The sequence below is a fragment of the Trachypithecus francoisi genome, unplaced genomic scaffold (assembly GCF_009764315.1).
Source record: "Trachypithecus francoisi isolate TF-2019V2 unplaced genomic scaffold, Tfra_2.0 Lachesis_group6, whole genome shotgun sequence".
Classification (NCBI taxonomy): Eukaryota; Metazoa; Chordata; class Mammalia; order Primates; family Cercopithecidae; genus Trachypithecus; species Trachypithecus francoisi.
Window position 1 is genome coordinate 19,055,327 of NW_022681471.1, and position 24,024 is coordinate 19,079,350.

At 42.7% G+C, this 24,024-nt stretch overlaps 1 protein-coding gene across 2 annotated transcripts in view; it reads right to left on the minus strand.

Annotated features, from left to right (window-relative positions):
* Positions 1-15,492: 15,492 nt before the first annotated feature.
* ZNF280C (zinc finger protein 280C) overlaps positions 15,493-24,024 on the minus strand; it is a 67,722-nt gene continuing 59,190 nt past the window's right edge. For both annotated transcript variants that reach the window (XM_033201225.1, XM_033201226.1), the window contains exons 16-19: positions 22,412-22,474; positions 18,054-18,172; positions 17,873-17,909; positions 15,493-17,752 (exon numbers count right to left, since the gene is read on the minus strand). In XM_033201225.1, coding sequence (XP_033057116.1) covers positions 17,737-17,752; positions 17,873-17,909; positions 18,054-18,172; positions 22,412-22,474 — 235 coding nt within the window. In that variant the 3' untranslated portion in view covers positions 15,493-17,736. The remainder of the gene's footprint in view (positions 17,753-17,872; positions 17,910-18,053; positions 18,173-22,411; positions 22,475-24,024) is intronic.

The window sequence follows — 24,024 nt, forward strand, 5'->3', positions numbered from 1 at the left end:
GCTTGTGCATCAGGCAGAACAGTTTGGAGATTTTTTTTTTTTTTTTGAGACAGAGTCTCGCTCTGTTGCCCAGACTGGAGTGCAGTGGCGCGATCTCAGCTCACTGCAACCTCCACCTCCCGGGTTCAAGCAGTTCTCCCTGCCTCAGCCTCCTGAGTAGCTGGGATTACAGGCACCCGCCACCACGCCCAGCTAACGTTTGTATTTTTTAGTAGAGACAGGGTTTCGCCATGTTGGCCAGGCTGGTCCCAACTCCTGACCTCAGGTGATTCGCCTGCCTTAGCCTTCCAAAGTGCTGGGATTACAGGCATGAGCCACCGCGCCCACCCCGGACTTGCTCTCTGAGCCAATGAGAGCTCTTGGTAGTTTTCCAGCAGGCGAGTCCTATAGTTTTTTCTTATACATCTGGTCCTATTATTGATACGAAAGCTCCTTGTCCAATTGTGAAAGTAACTAAAAGTGGCTAGTAAAGACTTGTCTACAATAGCTCCAGGTGGATTTCTTTGCATGAAAGATGGTGTGCTCCTTCAGGGGTCTCTCTTGTTGGAATCCCGCTCTGAGGGGGTCTTGGGAAGACAGCTCCTGAACACTTTCCTCTGTTAGGCGTGTGGAGCTCTGCTCCTAGACAGCGAAGGGTAACATACACCAGATGTGCTTCCCACCCAAATAAAGAGCTTGTCTGGTCCTGCCTGGCTCATCCTTGCAGCCCTCTCTACCGCATCCCATCCCCACCTGGCCTCAGACTCAGTCCAGCCCCCAGTGGCCTCAGACTCAGTCCAGTCACCAGTCTGGTTCTCATCACTTGACTTTTGCCTGGATCTCAGTCTTTGGAATCTGCCTACCACTCCAGTTAGAGCTGCTTTTCTTACTAGTTGTCCCCATCCAACTCCCAGCCCCAGAATCTCCCCCAAAGGGCTGGGCTTCCATTGTCTGTGGATGAGCTGTGTGCTGGAAGCCTGGTTGCTATGCCTCTCCCAGATGGAACATCCCATTACCTTGTCTCACACTCCAGACGCTGACTCCTTGCTCAGGACACAACCTGCTGTTGTGTTGCCTTTTGGTTGCCATCACCTGGCTTGCAGGGCTAGGCCACTGCTCAGTTACTACAGGTGCATTTGTCTGTCCTAATGGGTACATTTCAGTTTGGGTCCAGGCCCCTCTTGGTCAGGCCTCTTTCTTCAGTTACAGGGGCCAAGGATGACAACGTTCCTAGTGTTATGAGTCCTCTAACCAGGATCGCCTCTGACACCTTCTAGGCTTTCTTTTCTTTTTTCTTTCTTTTCTTTTCTCTTTCTTTCTTTCTTTTTTTTTTTCGAGACAGAGTTTTACTCTTGTCACCCAGGCTGGAGTGCAATGGCACAATCTTGGCTCACTGCAACCTCCACCTCCCGGGTTCAAGCAATTCTCCTGCCTCAGTCTCCCATGTAGCTGGGATTACAGGTGCCCACCACCATGCCCAGCTAATTTTCGTATTTTTCTAGAGATGGGGTTTCACCATGTTGGCCAGGCTGGTCTCGAACTCCTGACCTCAGGTGATCTGCCCACCTCGGCCTCCCAAAGTACTGGGATTACAGTCGTGAGCCACTGTGCCTGGCCACCTTCTAGGCTTTCAACAAACATTCATTGAGAACCCACTATGTGCCACTATTCTGAATCCTGGCGTTACATACATGAACAAAGTCCTGCTCTCCTAAAGGAGACAGACACTAAACAAGAAATGAGGCCCCTAAACAAGTTCATTTGAGAGAGTGATAAGGACTCTCAAAACAGGGTAAATGAATTGAAGGTGACAGACGTGGGGGAGGGCAACATATTGCTGGAGTGGCACAAAAGACATCTTTGAAGAGATGCCACTTAAGTTGACAAATGAATGAAGAAAAGCAACCAGGGACACGTGCAGTGACTCATGCCTGTAATCTCAGAGCTTTGGGGGGCCAAGGTGGGAGGATTGCTTGAGCCCAGAAGTTCAAGACCAGGCTGGGTAATATGGTGAGACCCTGTCTCTAGAAAAAAACATTAAAATTAGCCCAGTGCAATGTTGCGTACCTGTAGTTCCAGCTACTCAGAAGGCTGAGGTGGGAGGAACCCTTAAGCTGGGGATGTGAAGGCTCCAGTGAGCCAAGATCGCACCAGTGCACTCCAGCCTGTGTGAGAGAGTGAGATTCTGTCTCAAAAAAAAAAAAAAAAAAAAGTAAAAGAAGAAGAAGAAAAGAAAAAGGGAGAAGAGAACCCCAAGCAGCAGAAACAGCAAATGTCAAGATCCAGAGGCAGGTGGTGTAACGTTGGTGTGTTTGAGGGACAGAAAGGGGGCCAGTATGGAGATAGCTGGAATAGAGCAAGCAAAGGAGAGTGGCAAGAAATGAGGTACAGAAATAGGTAAGGCTAGGTCTACGGGGGCCCTATGGGCCATGACTGGGAGTTTTCGTTTCTTTTCCTATTTTATTATTAGAGATGGAGTCTCACTCTGTTGCCCAGGCTGGAGTGCAGTGGCACAATCTCAGCTCACTGCAACCTCCACGTCCCGGGTTCAAGTGATTCTCCCGCCTCAGCCTCCTGAGTAGCTGGGGTTACAGGTGCACCACCAACCCAGCTAATTTTTGTATTTTTAGTAGAGACGAGGTTTCACCATGTTGGCCAGGCTGGTCTCAAACTCCTGACCCCAAGTGATCCACCGGCCTCAGCCTCCCAAAGTGCTGGGATTACAGGCGTGAGCCACCATGCCCAGCCTCCTATTTTATTTTTTTGAGACAAGGTCTCACTCTGTCACCCAGGGTAGAGTGCAGTGGCACAATCTTGGCTCACTGCAGCCTCGACATCTCAACCCAGGCAACTCCCCCTTCCACCTCCCGAGTAGCTGGGTCTACAGACATGTACCACCATGTCCAGATAATTTATTTTTATTTTTTGTAGAGATGGACTTTCGCTATGTTGTTCAGTCTGGTCTCAAATAGCTAGTGAGATCTCTTTTGCAGCCCCAGAACTGAATGATGGCAACGGCACGGTTGTATGAAGGTGCTCAGGCCTCCCTCAGATTGAGGGAGAGGATACGGGAATGGCCTTGACCCACAGCATACCCAGTAGAAGGGGACCCAGGAGGTCAGAGAATCATGAGACTCTTTTTTCTGTGAGGTTGGTGAGGAGTGGAGGGATTCAAAGGAAGGAGAGTGCCTCCAGCATCATTTGGCCTTACTGTGTCTCTGGAACTAATCATGTTGGTCCCTATCTTTCTTCTACGGCTCCCCTTCACTATCTACATTTGTACCTTTGGGACTTTTCCTGTGCTACAGAGACAGAACCTGGAGAAATAATTACTAGCATGTGAATGCCTATAATGTACCAGGCACCATGCTGAAACACTCTACATTCATTCACTAGCTCATTTAATGCTCCTTCAACCCTATGGAGCAGGATAATGATTTCCATTTATTTATTTGTTTGTTTGTTTATGTATGTATGTATGTATGTATGTTTTGAGACAGAGTCTCACTCTGTCGCCCAGGCTAGAGTGCAGTGGTGTGATATCGGCTCACTGCAACCTCCGCCTCCCGGGTTCAAGCGCTTCTCCTGCCTCAGCCTCCCGAGTACCTGGGATTACAGGTGCGCACCACCATGCCCAGCTCATTTTTGTATTTATTTATTTATTTATTTATTTATTTATTTATTTATTTATTTTTAGTAGAGATGGGGTTTCACCATATTGGTCAGGTCGGTCTCAAATTCCTGACCTTGTGGTCTGCCCACCTCGGCCTCCCAAGTGCTGGGATTACAGGTGTGAGCCACCACACCTGGCCTCTATTTTTATTTTTTATTATTTATTTTTAGTGACAGGATCTTGCTGTGTTGCCCAAGCTTGAGTGCAGTGGTGTGATGATGGCCCACTGCAACCTCAAACTCCTAGGCTCAAGCGATCCTCTTGTCTCAGCCTCCTGAGTAGCTAGGACCATAGGTGTGTGCAACCACACTTGGCTAATTAAGGAAAAGTTTTGGCTGGGCGTGGTGGCTCACGTCTGTAATCCCAGCACTTTGGGAGGCCAAGGCAGGCAGATGACCTGAGGTCAGGAGTTTGAGACCAGCCTGGCCAACATGGGAAAACCTCATCTCTATTAAAAATACAAAAATTAGCTGGGCATGGTGGCACGCGCCTGTAGTCCCAGCTACTCGGGAAGCTGAGGTGGGAGAATCACTTGAACCCAGGAGGTGGAGGTTACAGTGAGCCAAGATGGCACCACTGCACTCTAGCCCGGGTGACAGAGCAAGACTCTGTCTCAAAAAAAAAAAAAAAGAGAGAGAGAGAGAAAGCGGTTTTTGTATAGAGATGAGGTCTTGCCATGTTGCCCAAACTGGTCTTGTACCCCTGGGCTCAAGTGATCCTCCTGCCTTGGCCTCCCAAAGTATTGGGATTACAAGAGTGAGACACCATGCCTCGCTGATTTCCATTGTACAAACAAAGAACATGGATGCACTGAGACTTAGTGACTTGTCCAATGTAGTAAGTGATGAATGGGGATCTGTCTCACGTCAAGTTTCGGCTCTTTCTATGATATTACACTGTCTTTCTAGCCAGTTCCCAGCTCTGGGACTCTTGTAGGGATGCCAGGTTTACCCCAGCCAGTTTCCCTGACCCATGGGGGCTTGGCCAGCAGGCCATTCACTACCCAGGAGGCCTGTCTAGGACATTCCTCCCTGAATCAGATGCCGCAGACTGGATACCTCCAGGAAGCCTAGTGGGTTGACACTTCTGTCAGCTCTGGGCCAAAGGAGTCTTCAGGATGTCCTTGCCTTGGACAGAAGCTGGGGACCACACAGCGAGCTGACTCTGCTGCCCTGTCTTTGGGGCTATAGCATCTTGCCACTGGGCCCCCCAAACTATCCTTTTCCCCAATACCTGCTCATTTGCTCAGGCCCCTGGATCCAGCCTGGGGACTGTCTTGCCAGGGTCCTTCCATCAGAGAGCCCAGGACCAGATGCTGCTCTGAGCACCACCACCTAGAGCAGTGCCAGGGATGGATGCCCAGCCCAGAATAGCTGGAGCAGCTCCCACCCCTTGAGGGAAGCTGACTGAGCCCACCCTCAGTGTGTGCTGGGGGCAGAGGAGAGAGCGCAGATGTGCTGAGAGCTCCCTGGAAAGCAAGGCTCAGCTGCTTCTGCAACTGTCACCAGCAGATGCAGAGAGAGGCCAGTATTTATCCGCTTGTACCACCTGAGGGGACATAATTGCCGCCTTACCTTAAAGAGGCCCCTCCTTTATACACCATCCCTCATTGCCTCACTGGAAGGGGCCTTGCTGCCTCTGAAAGGGCCTCCCTAGTCTCCTGAACCACTTCCAAGTCCCTTGAAAATCTCAGCATGATTCAAGTGGCACAGCCACATGAGTTAAAACCTTGTTCTGGGCCAGGCAGAGGCCGAGATGGGTGGATCACCTGAGGTCAGGAGTTCGAGACCAGCCTGGCCAACATGGTGAAATCCTGTCTCTACTAAAAATACAAAATTAGCCGGGAGTAGTGGTGCATGTCTGTAGTCTCAGCTACTCGGGAGGCTGAGGCAAGAGAATTACCTGAACCAGGGAGACAGAGGTTGCAGTGAGCCAAGATCACACCACTGCACTTCAGCCTGGGCGACAGAGCAAGACTCCATCTCAAAAACAAAAACAAAAACAAAAACAAAAACAAAAAAAAACCTTGTTCTGACTCCAAGTCATCTTGACTTCTGTGCCCCTAAGAGGCGGTGCTGGGGCAGGAGTACTGAGATGGGTTCCCAGAGATTCCCCTAGATTCGTGGTTCCCAAATGCCAGTTCACAGCTGACAGCATGAAATCAGTGAGGGACTTGCTAAAGTACAGACTCCTGGGGCTGCAGTCCCCAACACTCTGGTCAGGTAAATCTTGGGGGCAGGCCCAGGAATTAATTTGTAGTGTTAGAATGTCCACAGCTGATTCTGATGTGCCTCCAGGTCTGGGGTGGGGGTAGGGTGGGGGCGGGGTCGTTTCCCTTAGGCTTCCTAGCGAGCCCTAAACTCAGAAATGACTTTTCCTGAGTCAGAGTTTCAAAGCCAGCTGTGTGAACCCCAGGGCAATCTGGGTAATGGGGGAACTCAACCTGGTAAAGTGGATCTTTTCAGGCCTTAAACTTAGGGTAAGTGAAACAGTTCCAGTTATACCCAATGTCCCTGGGTTGTTCCCTTGAAACCAGGAAGCAAGAACCTCTTAACTATAAGAGACAGCCGAAGACTAATCCCGAGAATAATCTGAGTACCAACCACTCTGGACACAAGGCTCAAGATGAGATTGAGAAAAAATAGATTGCATGTCTGCCGCGCGCCTCCTGCTGGTAAGATCAGTGAAGGCAGGAGGCAGGAAAGTTTCCAGTATTTTTCTGACCAGTACTGACCATTTCCTGGGATGGACGCTCAAACAGAAGGAGCTAATCCTGGTCCCAATCTGTGCATTTAGACACCTGGAGCTAGAGGGGTTACTCATAAAAGGGAATGGGCTGGGAGTGCCCTGAAGCTACCTCTGTCAAATCACTAGGGCTTAACTCTCCTAAGGGGAGTCTGTGAAACCTACTAGCCTGGCAGCAGGGAGGGACGGAGAGGAGACATTGAGAAACACCTCCCTGCCCAGGGAGACAGATTTTGAAGCTGGATAGGTAAGTAGCCCTAGTAGTCTGTTTTTTTTTTTTTTTTTTTTTTTTTATGGAGTCTTGCTCTGTCGCCCATGCTGGAGTGCAGTGGAGCAATCTTGGCTCACTGCAAGTTCCACCTCCGGGGTTCACGCCGTTCTCCTGCCTCAGCCTCCCAGAGTAGCTGGGACTACAGGCGCCCGCCACCACACCCAGCTAATTTTTTGTATTTTTAGTAGAGACGGAGTTTCACCGTGTTAGCCAGGATGGTCTTGATCTCCTGACCTTGTGATCTGCCCGCCTCGGTCTCCCAAAGTCCTGGGATTACAGGCGTGAGCCACCGCGCCTGGCCAATCCTGGAAGTCTTTAAGAGAGACCACTGGCTAGGCACGGTGGCTCACGCCTGTAATCCCAGCACTTTGGGAGGCCGAGGTGAGCATATCACAAGGTAAGGAGTTTGAGACCAGCCTGGCCAACACGGTGAAACCCCGTCTCTACTAAAAATACAAAAATTAGCTGGGCATGGTGGTGCACACCTGTAATCCCAGCTACTCAGGAGGCTGAGGCAGGAGAATTGCTTGAACCCGGGAGGCAGGAGTTGCAGTGAGCTGAGATCGTGCCACTGCACTCCAGCCTGGGCAACAGAGCACATTCCAACCCTGAGAGGAGGATGTGCTCCTGGGCCTGAGGTTAATGGTCCCATCTCTGCTTCATTTAGGATTAACTAGTAGATTAGATGGGAGTTGATGTTAGATGCCAGATATTATTTTATCAAAATTCAAGAAAATCCAGTAAAAATGATTTTCAATTCCATTTTGCAGAGGTGGAAACTGAGGTCACTTGTCATTCAGAAAATAAATGGTTATCAGGAAGTACTGACTTGCTCACATTATAGAGCTCCATTTTCCTTGCCCTGGTTTTAATCAAATCAGAGCATTTTCTTTAATGGAAGGTCTGTACTATTCAAAGCTGACTTTTGATCTGTCGACAAGTAAACAATCCTTATCTGGAGATCGACAACTTCATTCCCTTCATTCTTAGCTGAATTCATTCTTACGTCAGGCTTAGGCCCAGAACCTGGGGGTAAGGGCTGAGCAGACTCCTGAGGAACAAATCATCCTCCCAGGAGGGGAGGGCACTGTAGGGGGATGGAAAGTCTAGGAACGGGTGGGCCAGCTTGAACAACCGTAACTTTTTAAAAAGAGGTATTTTAGAGGAGCTTCCTGCACCATTTGAAGGATGGGAAGGCATGACCTCTAAGGTCCTTTTCAGTTCTCCATTCCTCTGAACAACAAAAATAGTGTGATTGTGCACTGGTTTCTATGGCCATTGCATGTTAAGACAGCTATGAAGAGAATGAAGTTTTAGGTCTCCAGATAAGGACTGTTTACTTGTCAACAGATCAGAAGTCAGCTTTGAATAGTACAGACCTTTCATTAAAGAAAGGGAAGAGATTAAAACCAGAGCAGGAAAAATGGTGCTCTATAGTATGAACAAGCCAGTACTTCCTGATAACCATTTATTTTCAGAATGATGTTACCTCAGTTTCCACATTTGCGTAATGGAATCGAAAATCACCTTTATGGGATTTCCTTGAATTTAGACAAAATATAAAATGTATTTTGTGCATAAACATTTGTGTATTATTCCTTATCCAATTCCCCTGACATAAAGGACACTTGGAAAGAATGAAAATGGAAGATCATTCATGTAGTTCCAATCATTCAGTTTTAAAAATGAAGCTGTGCTGAATATGTCCTCCTTTTAAATTATTCAAAACTGAAGTAACTTGACCACAAAGTCACTTGGAAGTTACTAAGAGAACTAAATCAACTTTTTGAAATTACTTCAAATTGTGGCCTCTAAGGATTTGACTCAATCAATAAGACAACTGGGTAAGTAGCTGAGTTTCCCAAGCTTGGGGTATCTACTAATTTGTCAAGGAATCTTATGTTCTGAGGCGCTGAAGGTTTGCTAGATAGAAATATCCCATTCTGTTATTTTATCAAGAAAAAAGAAACTTGTATGACTTAACACTTTCCTTTGATTCTATGTTATGATAATCTATTTAGGTGGACATACTGGAGAAGATAGACGAGGGGAAAAATGGAGATAAGGGGAAAACAGAAAAGGACAATTTCAAGATTGAGTGAAAATATCCCTACTCTCTGAGAAAGCAAGGTATTTCTCAATCATTTTGAAAGTCCTACAAAACCAAAGAACACTTGACTACCGCTATTTAAAATTACATGTTTTCAGCCGGGAACAGTGGCTCACGTCTGTAATCCCAGCACTTCGGGAAGCTGAGGTGGGTGAATCACCTGAAGTCAGGAGTTCGAGACCAGCCTGATCAACATGGTGAAACCCTGTCTCTACTAAAAATACAAAAATTAGCTGGGCATGGTGGCGGGCGCCTGTAATGCCAGTTACTCAGGAGGCTGAGGCAGAAGAATCGCTTGAACCCGGGAGGCAGAGGTTGCAGTGAGCTGAGATTGTGCCATTGCACTCCAGCCTGGGTGACGGAGCAAGACTCTGTCTCAAAAAAAAGAAAAAAAATTACATGTTTTCATATAATTAATTGTATTGAATAAGTAGCCAAGATTTCATTGATTCAAGATTCATTTCTTTCTGGAAATGAATTCCTGGTAATAATGAGTAAAGAAGTTTCTTTTAAAGAAGGGGTTCTTTAGCACAAAAGGAATGCTTCCCTCCAGAGCAGACAGGATTCTGTACTAATTTTCAACAAGGCAGTGTCGTTTCATAGTCCTTAGACAGAAAAAGCCAGAGCTACACTCATTTCCGACATGAGAGAATTATGCCACTTGTAATTGAAACACTGTGATAAGATGTCATCCATTCGACAGTTTGAAGGAATGTACTTCAAGACCTGGGAATTATAAGCCAAAGTTACGAATAACCACAATGTTGATGGATTGCCACTAAAACTGTCAGAGAAGATTCCACCGGTGTCGTTCCAGGGTCTCAGCAGTAGCAGCAGTAGTGACAGTAACAGCAGCAACAGAAATAACAGCAACAACAGCTGAAGCAACAGCAGGAGTAGCAGTAACATCAGCATTGTTTATTCATTGTCTACTCTGTCATGCCAGAGCCAAACGTTATACATATATAATATACAGATGGTCCTTGAGTTACAATGGTTTGACTTATGATTTTTGTTGTTGTTGTTGTTGTTGAGACAGAGTCTTGCTCCCTTGCCCAGGCTGGAGTGCAGGGGCACTATCTTGGCTCACTGCAACCTCTGCCTCCTGGGCTCAGGTGATCCTCCCACCTCAGCCTCCAGAGTAGCTGGGACTACAGGTGTGTGCCACCACACCCGGCTAATTTTTGTATTTTTAGTACAGACGGAATTTCGCCATGTTGGTCAGGCTGGTGTTGTGGGAAGTCAGGGACCCTGAAACTGAGGGACCTGCTGAAGCTGTGACAGAAGAACATAAATTGTGAAGATTTCATGGATGGATCCTGTCAACATGTGATGTCTCCCCCAGACACCCAGCTTTAAAATTTCTCTCTTTTGTACTCTTTCCCTTTATTTCTCAGATCGGCTGACACTTAGGGAAAATAGAAAAGAACCTACGTTGAAATATCCTGGGCTGGTTCCCCTGATAGGCTGGTCTTCAACTCCTGGGCTCAGGTGATTTGCCTGCTTCTGCCTCGCAAAGTGCTGGGATTACAGGCATGAGCCACCATGTCCAGCCAACTTACAATTTTTTGACTCTATGATGCTGTGAAAGGGATACACACGCCTTCAGTAGAAACCATACTTCAATTTTTTTTTCTGGGCTAGCAATATGCAGTAGGATATCATCTTGTGATGCTGGGCAATGGCAGAGAGCCACAGCTTTCACGCAGCCACGAGATCACAAAGGGTAAACCACCAAAAACACAGCGTACTGTGTTGCGAGTTGAGTTTGCCCAACTGTAGGCTAATGTAAGTGTTCTGAGCACATTTGAGGTAGGCTAGGCTAAGCTACGATGTCAGGTAAGTTAGGTGTGTTAAATGCATTTTCAATTGATGGTATTTTCAATTTAGGATGGGTATGTCATAATGTAACCCCACTGTAAGTTGAGGAGCGTTTGTGTATATATATTCCTTACAACAACTTTGCAAGAATATCACCATTACATGCGTCTCACTGATGAGGAAGCTGAGACTGAACAAGTTCAGGTAATTTACTCAAGGCTACACAGCTGTTTAGATACAAAACCAGGATTGAAACCTAGGACTGTGTTATTTCGAGGCTGCACTCTCTTCGGCAGCCCCCCAGCCACCGTATATCACAGTGGTATGGATAGACAGATATTTTTCAGTGTGGAGGATTGGAAACAGTAGGAGACATGCACAGCAGCCTCTCCAAGTCTGTTGATATTAAGCTTTTTCAGGTGGTCAAATATCAAACTGACAAGAATCAGACTGCAGAAGGGTTTCAAAATCAGAGAAGTGTATGAGTATCAGCATGAGGTGAACCATGGTGTGGCCAAGTATAAGGTAGTATAATTTAGGGGAAATATCTTAATACTATTAGATTGGTGCAAAAGTAATTGCGGTTTTTGTGCCATTGAACATAATGGCAAAAACAGTGATTACTTTGGCACTAACCTAATATTTATAAATGACAATCATGGCTAAAGCAAACCCAGGAGCACTGACATTCCTTAAAAATATTAGTCTGGTGAGCTTGAGAAACCAAGAAATATAATGGTATGCCTATCTTTAGTACTATGTGCTTCAACTATGACCCTCAAGAAAGCCACTGGGTTAGGAAAAGAGTTAACAGTCACTGATTGTGAAGGTGGTGTGAGGAGGTTGGAATGAAAAACTGGGTGAAGATTCGAGCTACTTCTATCTGAATAAAATTAAGACAAATAAAATCAGGAAAGGTAGTCACAAGGTAGCAATAATCGTAACAATGTGGATTGCATTCCTGTGTGCCAATCACTGTTCTAAGTGGGATATACATATACTGTATTCACTCAATTAATTCCCTCAACTCTGAGTAGATGCTATTACATGCAATTTACAAATGAGAACAAGACACAGAGCCTAAAGTCACACAAATCTAATCATTGGTAGGGCAGGAACTCCAACCTAGGCAGTCTGCTGCAGAGCCTGGGCTCTAACCACTCCACTGCACTGCACCTTTAAGGGTGCAGAGAGGGTTTACTGCAGTCAGGTATTGAATCTCGAACCTTGTAATCCTAATATTAAGAAACTCTCTTGAAGCTGTTTAAGCAGGAAGACTTTACAGAGTAAGAAACTTGTTAATGGATAATAGGCTGAAAATACTAATAGTTCCAAGAAAAGTAGGTAGATTAATAAGCCAAGCATGAGTTATAGAGAGAAGCTAGATACGATTAAGTCTGAAAGTTCTCAAGTTTGAAATCGTGTGAAGTGACTGTTGCAGTTATGTATTCCTTAGGTTTCACAAACACAATAATGACCATACAATTTTTCCTGATATAATTTCTAAAAATATGAAAATGACTTTTTGAGACAGTCTTGCTCTGTCACCCTTGAGTGCAGTGTGTGGGTTTACTTCTGGACTCTCATTCTATTCCACTTCTCTATGTTTCTATCCTATGAAAGGACCACACAGTTTTGATTACTTCAGCTTTGTGACAAGTGTTTTTTTTTGATGGAGTCTCACTCTGTCACCCAGGCTGGAGTGCAGTGGTGCGACCTTGGCTCACTGCAACCTCCACCTTCCAGGTTCAAGTGATTCTCCTGCCTCAGCCTCCTGAGTAGCTGGGATTACAAGCGTGCGCCACCACACCCAGCTAATTTTTGTATTTTTAGTAGAGACAGGTTTTTGCCATGTTGGCCAGGCTGGTCTCAAACTCCTGGCCTCATGATCCACCCAGCGCGGCCTCCCAAAGGGCTGGAATTACAGGCATGAGCTGCAGCGCCTGGCATGAAAATGATTATTGCTAGCCTCCAGTTACATATTCCACCTTAGAAGTGGTTCATGAACACCCTCAACAGTGTCTGTTGTTGTTCCCTTGTGTTCATGAGTTCTCATTTTTAGCTCTGAGAACATGTGGTATTTGGTTTTCCGTGCCTGTGTATTTCATATAAATGGAACCATACAACATATGACCTTTCGTGACTGATTTCTTTCACTTAACATGTTTAAGAGGTCCATACACATTGTAGCAAGTATCAGTACTTCGTTCTTTTTTGTGGCTGAAAAATATTCCATTGTATGGACACACCATACTTTTTTTGAGACAGTCTTGCTTTGTCACCCAGGCTAGAGTGCAGTGGTGTGATCTCAGCTCACTGCAACCCCTGCCTCCCGGGTTCAAGTGATTCTTGTGTCTCAGCCTTCCCAGTAGCTGGCACTTCAGGCGCCCACCACCACACCCAGCTAATTTTTGTATTTTTAGTAGTGACGGGGTTTTGCCATGTTGCCCAGGCTGGTCTCAAACTCCTGACCTCAGGTGATCCGCCTCCCTTGGCCTCCCAAAGTGCTGGGATTACAGGCATGAGCCACCGTGCCTGGCAACACACCATATTTATCCCTTTATCTGTGGGTGACATTTAGGCAATTTCTATCTTTCAGCTATTGTGAATAGTGCTGCTATGAACATGCATATCCAAGTATCTGAGTCTCTGCTTTCGACTGAGTATATAGGAGTGAAATTGCTGGGTCACATGGTAATTCTACACTTAACCTTTTTGAGGAACTGCCAAACTCTTCTTCATAGTGGCCGGACCATTCTACATTGCCACCAGCAATACATGAGGGTTCCAATTTCTGCTTCAGGGCTTTTGCACTTGTTTCCCCTCTCTAGAAAGCTCCTCTGACAGATAGCCAGTGGCTCACTTCCTTACCTCCTTCAGGTCTTTACTCAAATGCCATCTTCTCAAGAAGGCCCAACTTGACCATCAAATTTAAAATGGCAACCTCCCAACCACCCACCTGTACATTGCTATCTCCCTTCCCTATTTTTCTCCATAGTCTTCATCACCATTAACATACTATAAGTTTTTATTTTCTATTATCTGTCTCCCACAGCTGAAATCTAAGTCCCATGAAGCCAGAGATTTCAGTTTGTATTTCCAACAACTAGAACAGTGCCAGGTACATAGTAGGTAATAAATATTTACTGAATAAATGAGACCGAGGGGCTGGCGCAGTGGCTCACGCCTGTAATCCCAGCACTTTGGGAGGCTGAGGCGGACGGATCACAAGGTCAGGAGATCAAGACCACCCTGGCTAACACGGTGAAATCCCGTCTCTACTAAAAACACAAAAAATTAGCTGGGCGTGGTGGCAAGCGCCTGTAGTCCCAGCTACCCGGGAGGCAGAGCTTGCAGTGAGCTGAGATCATGCCATTGCACTCCAGCCTGGGCGACAGAGCGAGACACTGTCTAGAAAAGAAAACAAAAAACTGAAAGAGGTGTTTTGCCAAAATGTGACAAAAAGAAGGGCAAGAATCTAAGTCTTTGTCATTTAGTTTTTTTTTTTAAATAATAATAGTGATGGACTGAAATTGATCCAATCATACCTTTTATTCAGTTGAAAACAAAAAAGGACACATGCATGAGATGGCTATTTCTGAACCAGGTGAAATAACTCTAACAGCCTCAAGGTAAAGAGGGATCAGATTGTCAAGCTAAAACTCATTAACACCTATTAAAACTCAACTGCTTATAACAAGTAAGCTTAGCACTGACTGCATAAATCGTTTTCTTTAAACAAAGTAAAAAAAAAAAAAGTGATGCTATGGGACACGTAACTTTCAGAGCATTAAATTTTAAGAAAAATAACCTGATACATAGTATAATAAAATCCTATGGAAGAACACAAAGCTGTACCTCTACCTAAAATACTGCTATAGCAAGAATGTGGTTTTTCGTATTTTTGAACTGAGACAGAAAATATCTGTAAATTAAAAGAGGACCAATGCTAAAAATGCAAATAAGTTGCTATTTCTGGGAAAAAGTTTAAAACTTAAAGTTAGGTGTCATTAATGCTGAATGGAAAATGGTTTTAAATGGCAAATTTTATACTACATGTATTTTACCACAATAAAAAAAAATGGGTAGGAAAATGGTGTTTGACAAAACATCCTAGAGACAGGTATGGAAAGAAAGGAGTATCACCAAGTCCACGACTATGACATAAACCCCTTTTGGAGATTTGGGAAAATCACTTACAGCAGAAATCTGTTCGGAAAATTAAAATTAATCGATTCAACTCCTATGAATTACAAGGAGTATACTACATGGCAGTGGCCACTGACACTGGCTTTCAATGTTTCAAAGTATATCATCAAAGCAGTTTTGATTTTTTTTTTTTTTTAAAAAGACAGGGTCTTGTTCTCTGGCTTAGGCTGGAATGCAGTGGCATGATCATAGTTCACTGCAGCCTTGAACCCCTGGGCTCAAGCAATCCTCCTGCCTCAGCCTCCTGAGTAGCTAGGACTACAGGCATATGCCACCACATCAGTGTATATATATATATATATATTGTGTGTGTGTGTGTGTGGTAGAGACAAGAGTGTTGGTATGTTGCCCTGGCTGGTCTTAAACTCCTGGCTCCCACCTCAGCCTCTCAAAGTATTGGGGATTACTGGCATGAGCCACTGTATCCAGTCCAGTTTTAATTTTGGAGTTAAAAAACACCCACATTGAGTCAAACGACTTCAGAGCCTGCCCACCTTCACGATTATTAAGATCACAAAGGGGGCTTTTGCTAGCTGCTCAAGACATTAGTAAAGTATAAATAGTTTGTTTTTAACTGTGCTGGAGGAAAAAGTGCAAGATGTGCTCAGTAGATAAAGCTTTCAGTCTGCGGGTCAAGCAATTAGGCTCCACGGAACTAGGAGCAAAGCAATGCTCCTATAGTTGTATGACAGCTTTTATATGAAGTTATTTATTAGAAATTTCCAAGGCACTTTAACAATACAAATTTTATTAAAAAAATAACATCAAAACTGTTCAGCAAATCTATATTCAATGTAACCAAAATAAACAAACAACAAATTAAAAAAAATATACATCTATATATATATGAGCAAGAAACAAGTGCAATTTTTGGTCCCAATATTTTTTGAATATATTATCTTATCCAGAGGAATTACATTAATGGCTAAGAAGATATTATGTATTAGATGAACAGAAATGTACCTTTAAAACTTGTTTTAAGGGCTGTAAGAAGAGCTTTGCCAATTCTTTATGTCTTTGAAATCAGAATCCCTAAGCTAATGTTAATGATAGGCCCAAGATAGAGCATGTAATGTCTAATGGTCTGGACAAGTATGAAATTAAGAAGCTACCAATAAGTAGCTACACGAAATCTGTAGATAATTCTAAGAAATGTCTTGGAGTTTGTAATAAGAACAAAACAAACACAAAGAATTCAAAAGTAGACATAAAATGGACATCAGCAAATTTCATGAATCTGGGACAAAGAAGTGACAGAAAAACAAAATAGAGTAAAATAAATTTGATTAAGAACAATATAAAACCAAGCTACCAAAATAAAATAAAATAAAAATGTTTAAAAATGTGAATATTGGCCGGGTGCGGTGGCTCACGCCTATAATCCTAGCACTTCGGGAGGCCGAGGCGGGCAGATCACAAGGTCAGGAGATTGAGACCATCCTGGCGAACACGGTGAAACCCCATCTCTACTAAAAATACAAAAAATTAAAAATTGGCCGGGCGTGGTGGCGGGTGCCTGTCATCCCAGGTACTCGGGAGGCTGAGGCAGGAGAATGGCGTGAACCCAGGAGGTAGAGCTTGCAGTGAGCCAAAATCGCGCCACTGCACACTCCAGCCTGGGAGACAGAGCAAGACTCTGTCTTAAAAAAAAAAAAAAAAAGAGTATCAGTATTGCTGAAAATTCCTATAACACTGGATAAAACTTTAAATGAAAACACGAATAACTGACTTTGGGAACCGTAATTGCAGAAATTTTGTTTTTCCAAAAACAAAGTAACCTTGGTTCCCAATACAACCAGAATTTTGATATTCCTTGGACTGCATATCTGCTAGAGGAAGATTAAAGAGCAGCAGCCAAAATGGTTAAACATCAACCTGGATGTTGAAGCACTGATCTAAAAACAATATAAAACCAAGCTACCAAAATAAAATAAAATGTAAAAAATGTTTAAAAATGTGAATATTAGTATTGCTGAAAATTCCTAGAATACTGGATAAAACTTTAAATAACATGAGCTGTGACTTTGGGAACTGTAATTGTAGAAATTTTCCAAGAACAGGAAAGTAACCTTGGTTCCCACACAACAAGAATTTTTATATTCCTTGGACTGCATGCCTGCTGGAGGAAGATTAAAGAGCAGCAGCCAAAATGGTTAAAAGTCAACCTGGATGTTGAAGCAGTGATCTCATGGACTTTTCTTGGTTAGAATCGACCCATAAGCTTAAGATCAAAAGCCAAAGCCCCCAGTGGGAAGTTGTGCTCTATTTGGTGGGCCTTGAGGTCATCTCTGGCCAAATCAGCATCAACCTTATGGGAGGTCAGTCAGGTAGGAAGGGACTCTCCCCAAGATCTGATTTCTTAAGGCCACAAACTAGAGGAGGTCTCACAGTCAAATAATTCACATTTCTTGGAAAGAAAGAACAGGCATCAGTCGTGTCCATCAAAAGGGGACATTGTCCAGGAGTACCCTGGATATTTTTTGAAACTTATGCGTTGCTTCTTCATTTGAAAAATATGAAAAACAGAAGAGTAATGAACAAGGAATGAAGAAAAAATGGCTATCTGACCTAAACATGTAAGACTTACAAGAAATTAAGCAGACAAAACAGACAGAAAAAGATGAACAGTCATATTATCTGGAATGTAGTACTATGAAGACAAGTCAAGTATAGCAGAGAAAAACAAAAGGTATTTTTGGAAAGAGCCAACTGGAGAAAAAAATGTGTTAAGATATGTTAACCTGACACAAAGATAAGGTGGAGTGAGAATCTAGTGGCATCTGAAAGCTGGAAAGAGCTGAATGAGAGCTAGTGTCATGAACTTGGCTGTTTAACTGCCTTTTGTGTGAGAAAACACTTCAGAACTTTGAACTTAGGAACTTCCAACTTGTCTTGCACCAGGTTGCATGAACTCCATGGAGCAGGAATCTATTTCAATGAGCAGCTTTAAAAACAAAAACAAAAACAACTTTAATATTTTTCATTTATATTAATGATACATTAAAAAATACAACAGTGCTAAAGTCCATCAAAGCGAACTGCACTGAAGGAAAATTAAACTTACCCAGAAGTGGGTTCAGAAGTTGAGGTACTTTTGGAAACTGAAATCAAAAGAGTTTTTACATTTACAATAGCATATATGAAGAGTGAGACTATCAATGTAATATATGGGTCCATATGGTGTCCGATCAAAAATACTGAAATAAGTATCAGGAAATCAAAGAAACACAATTATATATACATACCATTCTCTATTATAACTTGGCAAGTATGAGTTTTACGTTGACTTAAGTGTTTAGCCATACGATCTAAGCCAGAAGAATCAGCTAGGAAATCACATTTAAGGCACACTAGAGTAATGCCCCTACGAAAAAAAAGAAGACAGTAAAAAATATTATCATTTATGAAAATCCATATGAGCTCAATAATTATTTTTCCATGTACTAACTTGATTTGCATTTTAGTCTCCACAACCGTCATTTTCCAACTTTGTTATATAAACTTGATGTATCTAAAATGGTTCTCCAGAAAACGGCATTGCTGGCCGGGCACAGTGGCTCACGCCTGTAATCCCAGCGCTTTGGGAGGCCGAGGTGCATGGATCACCTGAGATCAGGAGTTCGAGACCAGCCTGAACAATATGGTGAAACCTCGTCTCTACTAAAAACACAAAAATTAGCTAGGCATCATGGCCTGCGTCTGTAGCCCCAGCTACTCTGGAGGCTGAGACAGGAGAATTGCTTGAACCCAAGAGGCAGAAGTTACAGTGAGTCAAGATTGTGCCACTGCACTCCAGCCTGGATGACAGTCAGACTCCGTCTCAAAAAACAAAAACAAAAACAAAAACAAAAACAAGGAAAAGAAAATGGCATCGCCATATTCAAATTATGCTAACATTTAGTGCTTTATAAATTGTCACCTCTCAACCTGTGCCTAGCTGAAAGCTAGGCATCAAGAGACTAAAAGCCCAGTCTCCCTTAACAACTTAAGTAATGTGTGCAAGTTATTACTTGCAAAGCAAGGATGTAATATTCATTCACTGAAATATATAAATATACATTTGCTGAGAACCTTCTTCACCCACACTGTACTACTAGGTATTATGGATACAATAGTAACCAAAAAAGGTACAGTCTGTGGATTCTGCAATCTAGTATCTTAGTCAAATGAGGATAAAATTAGAAATGCGAAGGTTTTAAAATCATGTAATTATCATTATCAGTTTATTAACAAAGCATACATATACTTTTGAAGTTCATCAGATACTTTAAACTTAAATATTTCACCTGTATAGGAAACCAGTGGCATACCTTGGATTGACTTCTCTAGTTTTAACAACCTGTTGTGGATTTACACCTAGCCAGAACTCCTGCACATCAAAAATTATCTTCACAAAACTGGAATCATGTGCTTTCCCCATGAAATTTAGGGGGAAAAGTCTCTCTTATGATGCCATTTCCCTAAAACTGGGGCTCAGATTTCTAGTTATCTCTGACTCTCTTCTTACATAAAACATTCAATATTTCAAACATTTTATGATACTAACAATTTATTGAGTACTTACTCTATGCCAGTCTGAGGGTTTTAGACGTATTGTCTGATCTAAATCTTATGGCAACCCAAAGAGATAGGTGCTGTAATTATTACCCTTTTACAGAGGACAGAATTAGTTTCAGTGATCTACTGAGGCCAGGATCAGGTTGGAAACTGAGCCCTTTGATTCGGAAGCCCATGCTCTTAAACATGATGTGATACCACCTCACCACCTTAGCCCAGGGCTTTATTAAGTAAGTCTTAACCACTACAATAGCCTTAACCAGTCTATGTGTCTCATGCAGCTACAACTCATCTTGTATACTCCTCCAAAGTGATCTTCCTTCAGCACCCTTGATTCTACTCAAAACATCAATGGCTTCCCCAACGTCTTCCAAAAAAAATTAAGCCCAAACTCCCTAGGCCTTGTTTTCAAGGATTCAACAATCTGGATCTAAGTTCAAAACTATCTCCCCAGACTGATCTTTTTTTATTTTTGGAATGGAGCCCCACTCTGTTGCCCAGGCTGGAGTGCAGAGGCGTGATCTCGGCTCACTGCAACTTCCACCTCCTGGGTTCAAGTAATCCTCTTGCCTCAGCCTCCAAGTAGCTGCAATTACAGGTGCACACCACCATGCCCGGCTAATTTTTTTCTATTTTTAGTAGAGATAGGGTTTTGCCATGTTGGCTAGGTTGGTCTTGAACTCCTGACCTCAGGTGATCCACCCACCTCAGCCTCCCAAAGTGCTGGGATTACAGGCTTGAGTCACCGCGCCCGGCCACCTTTGATCTTAAGATAATACTATGCTATATGAACTTCGTGCTTCATCCAAATTTTACTCCTAGTTACTCCAAAATTCCTCCATTGTGATTCAGAAGAATGTGTATAGTTTCTGTTTTTTCCTTTCTGAACTTCTATTCCTGTTATTTCTTCCAACTAGAATGCCCTTGTGCCTCTTCTTTTAAGTAGAAACCTCTCTCCCCTTTGAAATCAGTATCTCTTATTGCACTTACTAGAAACCTCTTTGTATTACTGTAGTTATTTATGTTCACACCTTTTATCCCTTTAATAAATTGTACATTCCTTGAAGGTTGGTATAAGCCTTCTTCTTCATCACGGTCATCTGTATAGGACTTGCTACATTGTGTTATATGATAGGTGCACAATAAATAACTAAAGAATGAATATTTCATTTTAACAAAATAGTAATTATGAAAAAACTGTTTATAGAAATATAAAATGCTATGTCTATACACAGATTTTTTTTTTAAATTTTCTGAGACTGAGTCTCACTCTGTCACCCATGCTGGGGTATAGTGGCGCAATCTTGGCTCACTGCAACCTCTGCCTTCCAGGTTCAAGCAATTCTCGTGCCTCAGCCTCCCAAGTAGCTGGGATGACAGGCATGCACCACCATGCCAGGCGAATTTTTGTATTTTTAGTAGAGATGGAGTTTCGCCATGTTGGCCAGGCTGGTCCTGAACTCCTGGCCTCAAGTGATCCACCCGCCTTGGCCTCCCAAAGTGCTGGGATTACAGGTGGGAGCCATTGCACCCGGCCCATACACAGAATTTGACCAATTTTCTATTTAGATGTGAGACCCACTCGAGTTGAAAAAAAAAAGCGCCTCAGATCTTTCAAATCATATAGTTAATTTAAAAACTAAGCATACAATGAGCTTGACCATCATGTGGTAAAAATCAAAGTGAAATCTCATTTTTAGAATTAAATCTCTTTTCATTCCTTTTTTTTCACACGGAGTCTTGCTCTGTCGCCCGGGCTGGAGTGCAGTGGCCGGATCTCAGCTCACTGCAAGCTCCACCTCCCGGGTTCACGCCATTCTCCTGCCTCAGCCTCTGGAGTAGCTGGGACTACAGGCGCCCGCCACCTCGCCCGGCTAGTTTTTTGTATTTTTAGTAGAGACGGGGTTTCACCGTGTTAGCCAGGATGGTCTCGATCTCCTGACCTCGTGATCCACCCGTCTCAGCCTCCCAAAGTGCTGGGATTATAGGCTTGAGCCACCGTCTTTTCATTCTTATAAAGCATTTTCCAGTAAGGTAACACTTAATATATTTTACTCTTTTCTAATTCCTTGAAATCAATGTTTTAAAAATAGCATAAATTTTTTTTTTAGATGGGAGTTTTGTTTGCTCTTTTGCACAGGCTGGAGTGAAGTGGTGTGATCTCGGCTCACTGCAACCTCTGCCTTCCGGGTTCAAGTGATTCTCCTGCCTCAGTCTCCCAAGTAGCTGGGATTATAGCCACCACGCCCGGCTAATTTTGGTATTTTTAGTAGAGACAGGGTTTCGCCATGTTGGCCAGGCTGGTCTCGAACTCCTGACCTCAGGTGATCCACCCACCTCGGCCTCCCAAAGTGCTAGGTTTACAGGTGTGAGCCACCGTACCTGGCCTAACATGAGTATGTTTTAAAAATACAATAAAAATTTCCTCTACGAGCTCTTGGTCCAACATTATCCACATAGTTCATTTTCAACATATACATTAACTTATTCAACAAATATTTACCAAGTGCCTACTATGTGCCAGGTACTATGTGCTGGCAAACATCTGTCAACATGAGCAAAATAATTAACAAAGGAAGATGGAGTCAAAAAGATATCAAAATAATGTAAAAAAAAATAGATGTTTTAGTGGATTCTGAGCTAAGTGTATGTGGTGTAACCAATGGTAATTATCAATGCCTTTAGAAATATTCATCAGTACTTTTTCTGTACAGTAAAAAGTTATATACTTTAATTCTAAAAGCATTAAGAATTATGAAGGCTATATATTGATTTCAAGTATATGGTATTTTCAAAAACTTCCTTCTATTCAGATATGGCTGGAGAACCTTATTTTTGTTATTTTACAAACGCATATGCAAGAAGGTTTCATCTTAATGCTTGACACTACAGAGAGTTTAGTCAGAAATGATAGGCTATCTCTCCAACTTTGGTCTAAGGATATAATAAACAGAACTCTATCATTTCCAAAGTAGGCACTCCAGCATCAGTTTTAAAAAGTTACTGCAATATTTCAATGGAAAGAAAAACAAAAAAAGATGATTACCTGAGAGTTCCTGAATGCTTCTTGAAAATACAAAACCGTTTACCTGGATGGTTGCTATGAGAGCTTGAGAAACATGAGACAAACAAGATTTTATTAATTTTATTATACAACGCCATATTAATTTTATGACCACATTTCAAGCCAATGCCTAATTTCTTAGTTTTGAATAAAAGATCATGATCTAAATAATAAAATGCTGTTGGTTATTGCTATAATCTGAATTTTTGTGTCACCCCAAAATTCATGTTAAAATCTTAACCCCTAAAGTGATGGTATTAAGAGGTGGGGCCTTTGGGAGGTGATTAGGTCATGAGGGCAGAGCCCTTATGAGATTAGTGCACTTATAAAAGAGATCCTAGAGAGCCAGTGTGCCCCTTCCACCATGTGAGGACGCAGTGAGAAGGTGCTGACTATGAGGAATGGGCCCTCACCCAGACACCGAATCTGCCGGCACCTTGATCGTGGACTTTCCAGCCTCCAGAACTGTGAGAAATAAATTTCTGTTGTTTATAAGCTACCCAGTCTATAATATTTTGTTATAGCAGCCTGAATGGACGAAGATAGTCATCTCTGTTTAATTCAAGAATTTTAACTTACATTCCACTTTACCTGTATATTTTCTAATTACGTATTTCCCTGAGAATTTTCTTAGATGATCAGTATCTCACCATTAGTAAAAAAAAAAAAAAATGCTTGAGTTAAAAATGCACTGTCAAAATAAAAGTTTTTTTTAACTATTATAAAAACAATTGAAAAGATATTTGATAATGTATTTTGCTATGATAGAAATGTTAAAATAATTATTTTTTGTTTCAGAGGTCTTGCTCTGTCACTCAGGCTGGAGAATAATAATTATTCATTACATTTTAATCTTAGTATGTTTGGGGAGGGGGATAATCTGAATGATCCTGGAAGTAAACACTACTTGAGATAAATGCCATTGCTTAATTCAATAAACATGAAACATTTAAAGAATCCTTTGCAATTACCAGGAGAACTTTCAAAGAGAGCAAATTAAGGGAAGCAGAGCTCAAGAATTAAAACAATGCTTCTCCTATACACAGATCAGAAAACCACTAATCAAACTTCAAAGCCAATGGTAATAGCTTTTATGCCTCCCTTTAAATTGATAAGGAAAGCTTTCCTGTGTTAGAAAACCAGGCAAGATTAGCCAGGATTAGCCTAGCACAGTATTACTCAAAGTGTGGTCCATGGACCAGCATCATCAGCATACCTAGAAGCTTGTTAGAAACACAAAGTTTAAGGTCTTACTACAAACATAGTGAACCAATCTCTGGCAGTGGGGCCCAGAAATCTGTTTTCCCAAGTTTTCCAGCTGATTCTTATGCAAGCTAGTTTGAGAAGCACTAGCCCTGTCTTGCACTGACAGACCCCACACAGCAGGTCAACAGTTACCCTCAGACCCAAGGTAACCATCACCAGCATACTATATATGCATGGGAAAATAAAGATTCTGGCTAGCTATAATTCCAAGAAAATATCCTCAGAATAGGCACCATGGTGAATACAAAGAAACAGCTTCTCTCTCAGAGATAATAGAGACACATGCGAGGAAGAAGAGCGAATGTTACAGAACTCAAAGAAAGGAATGA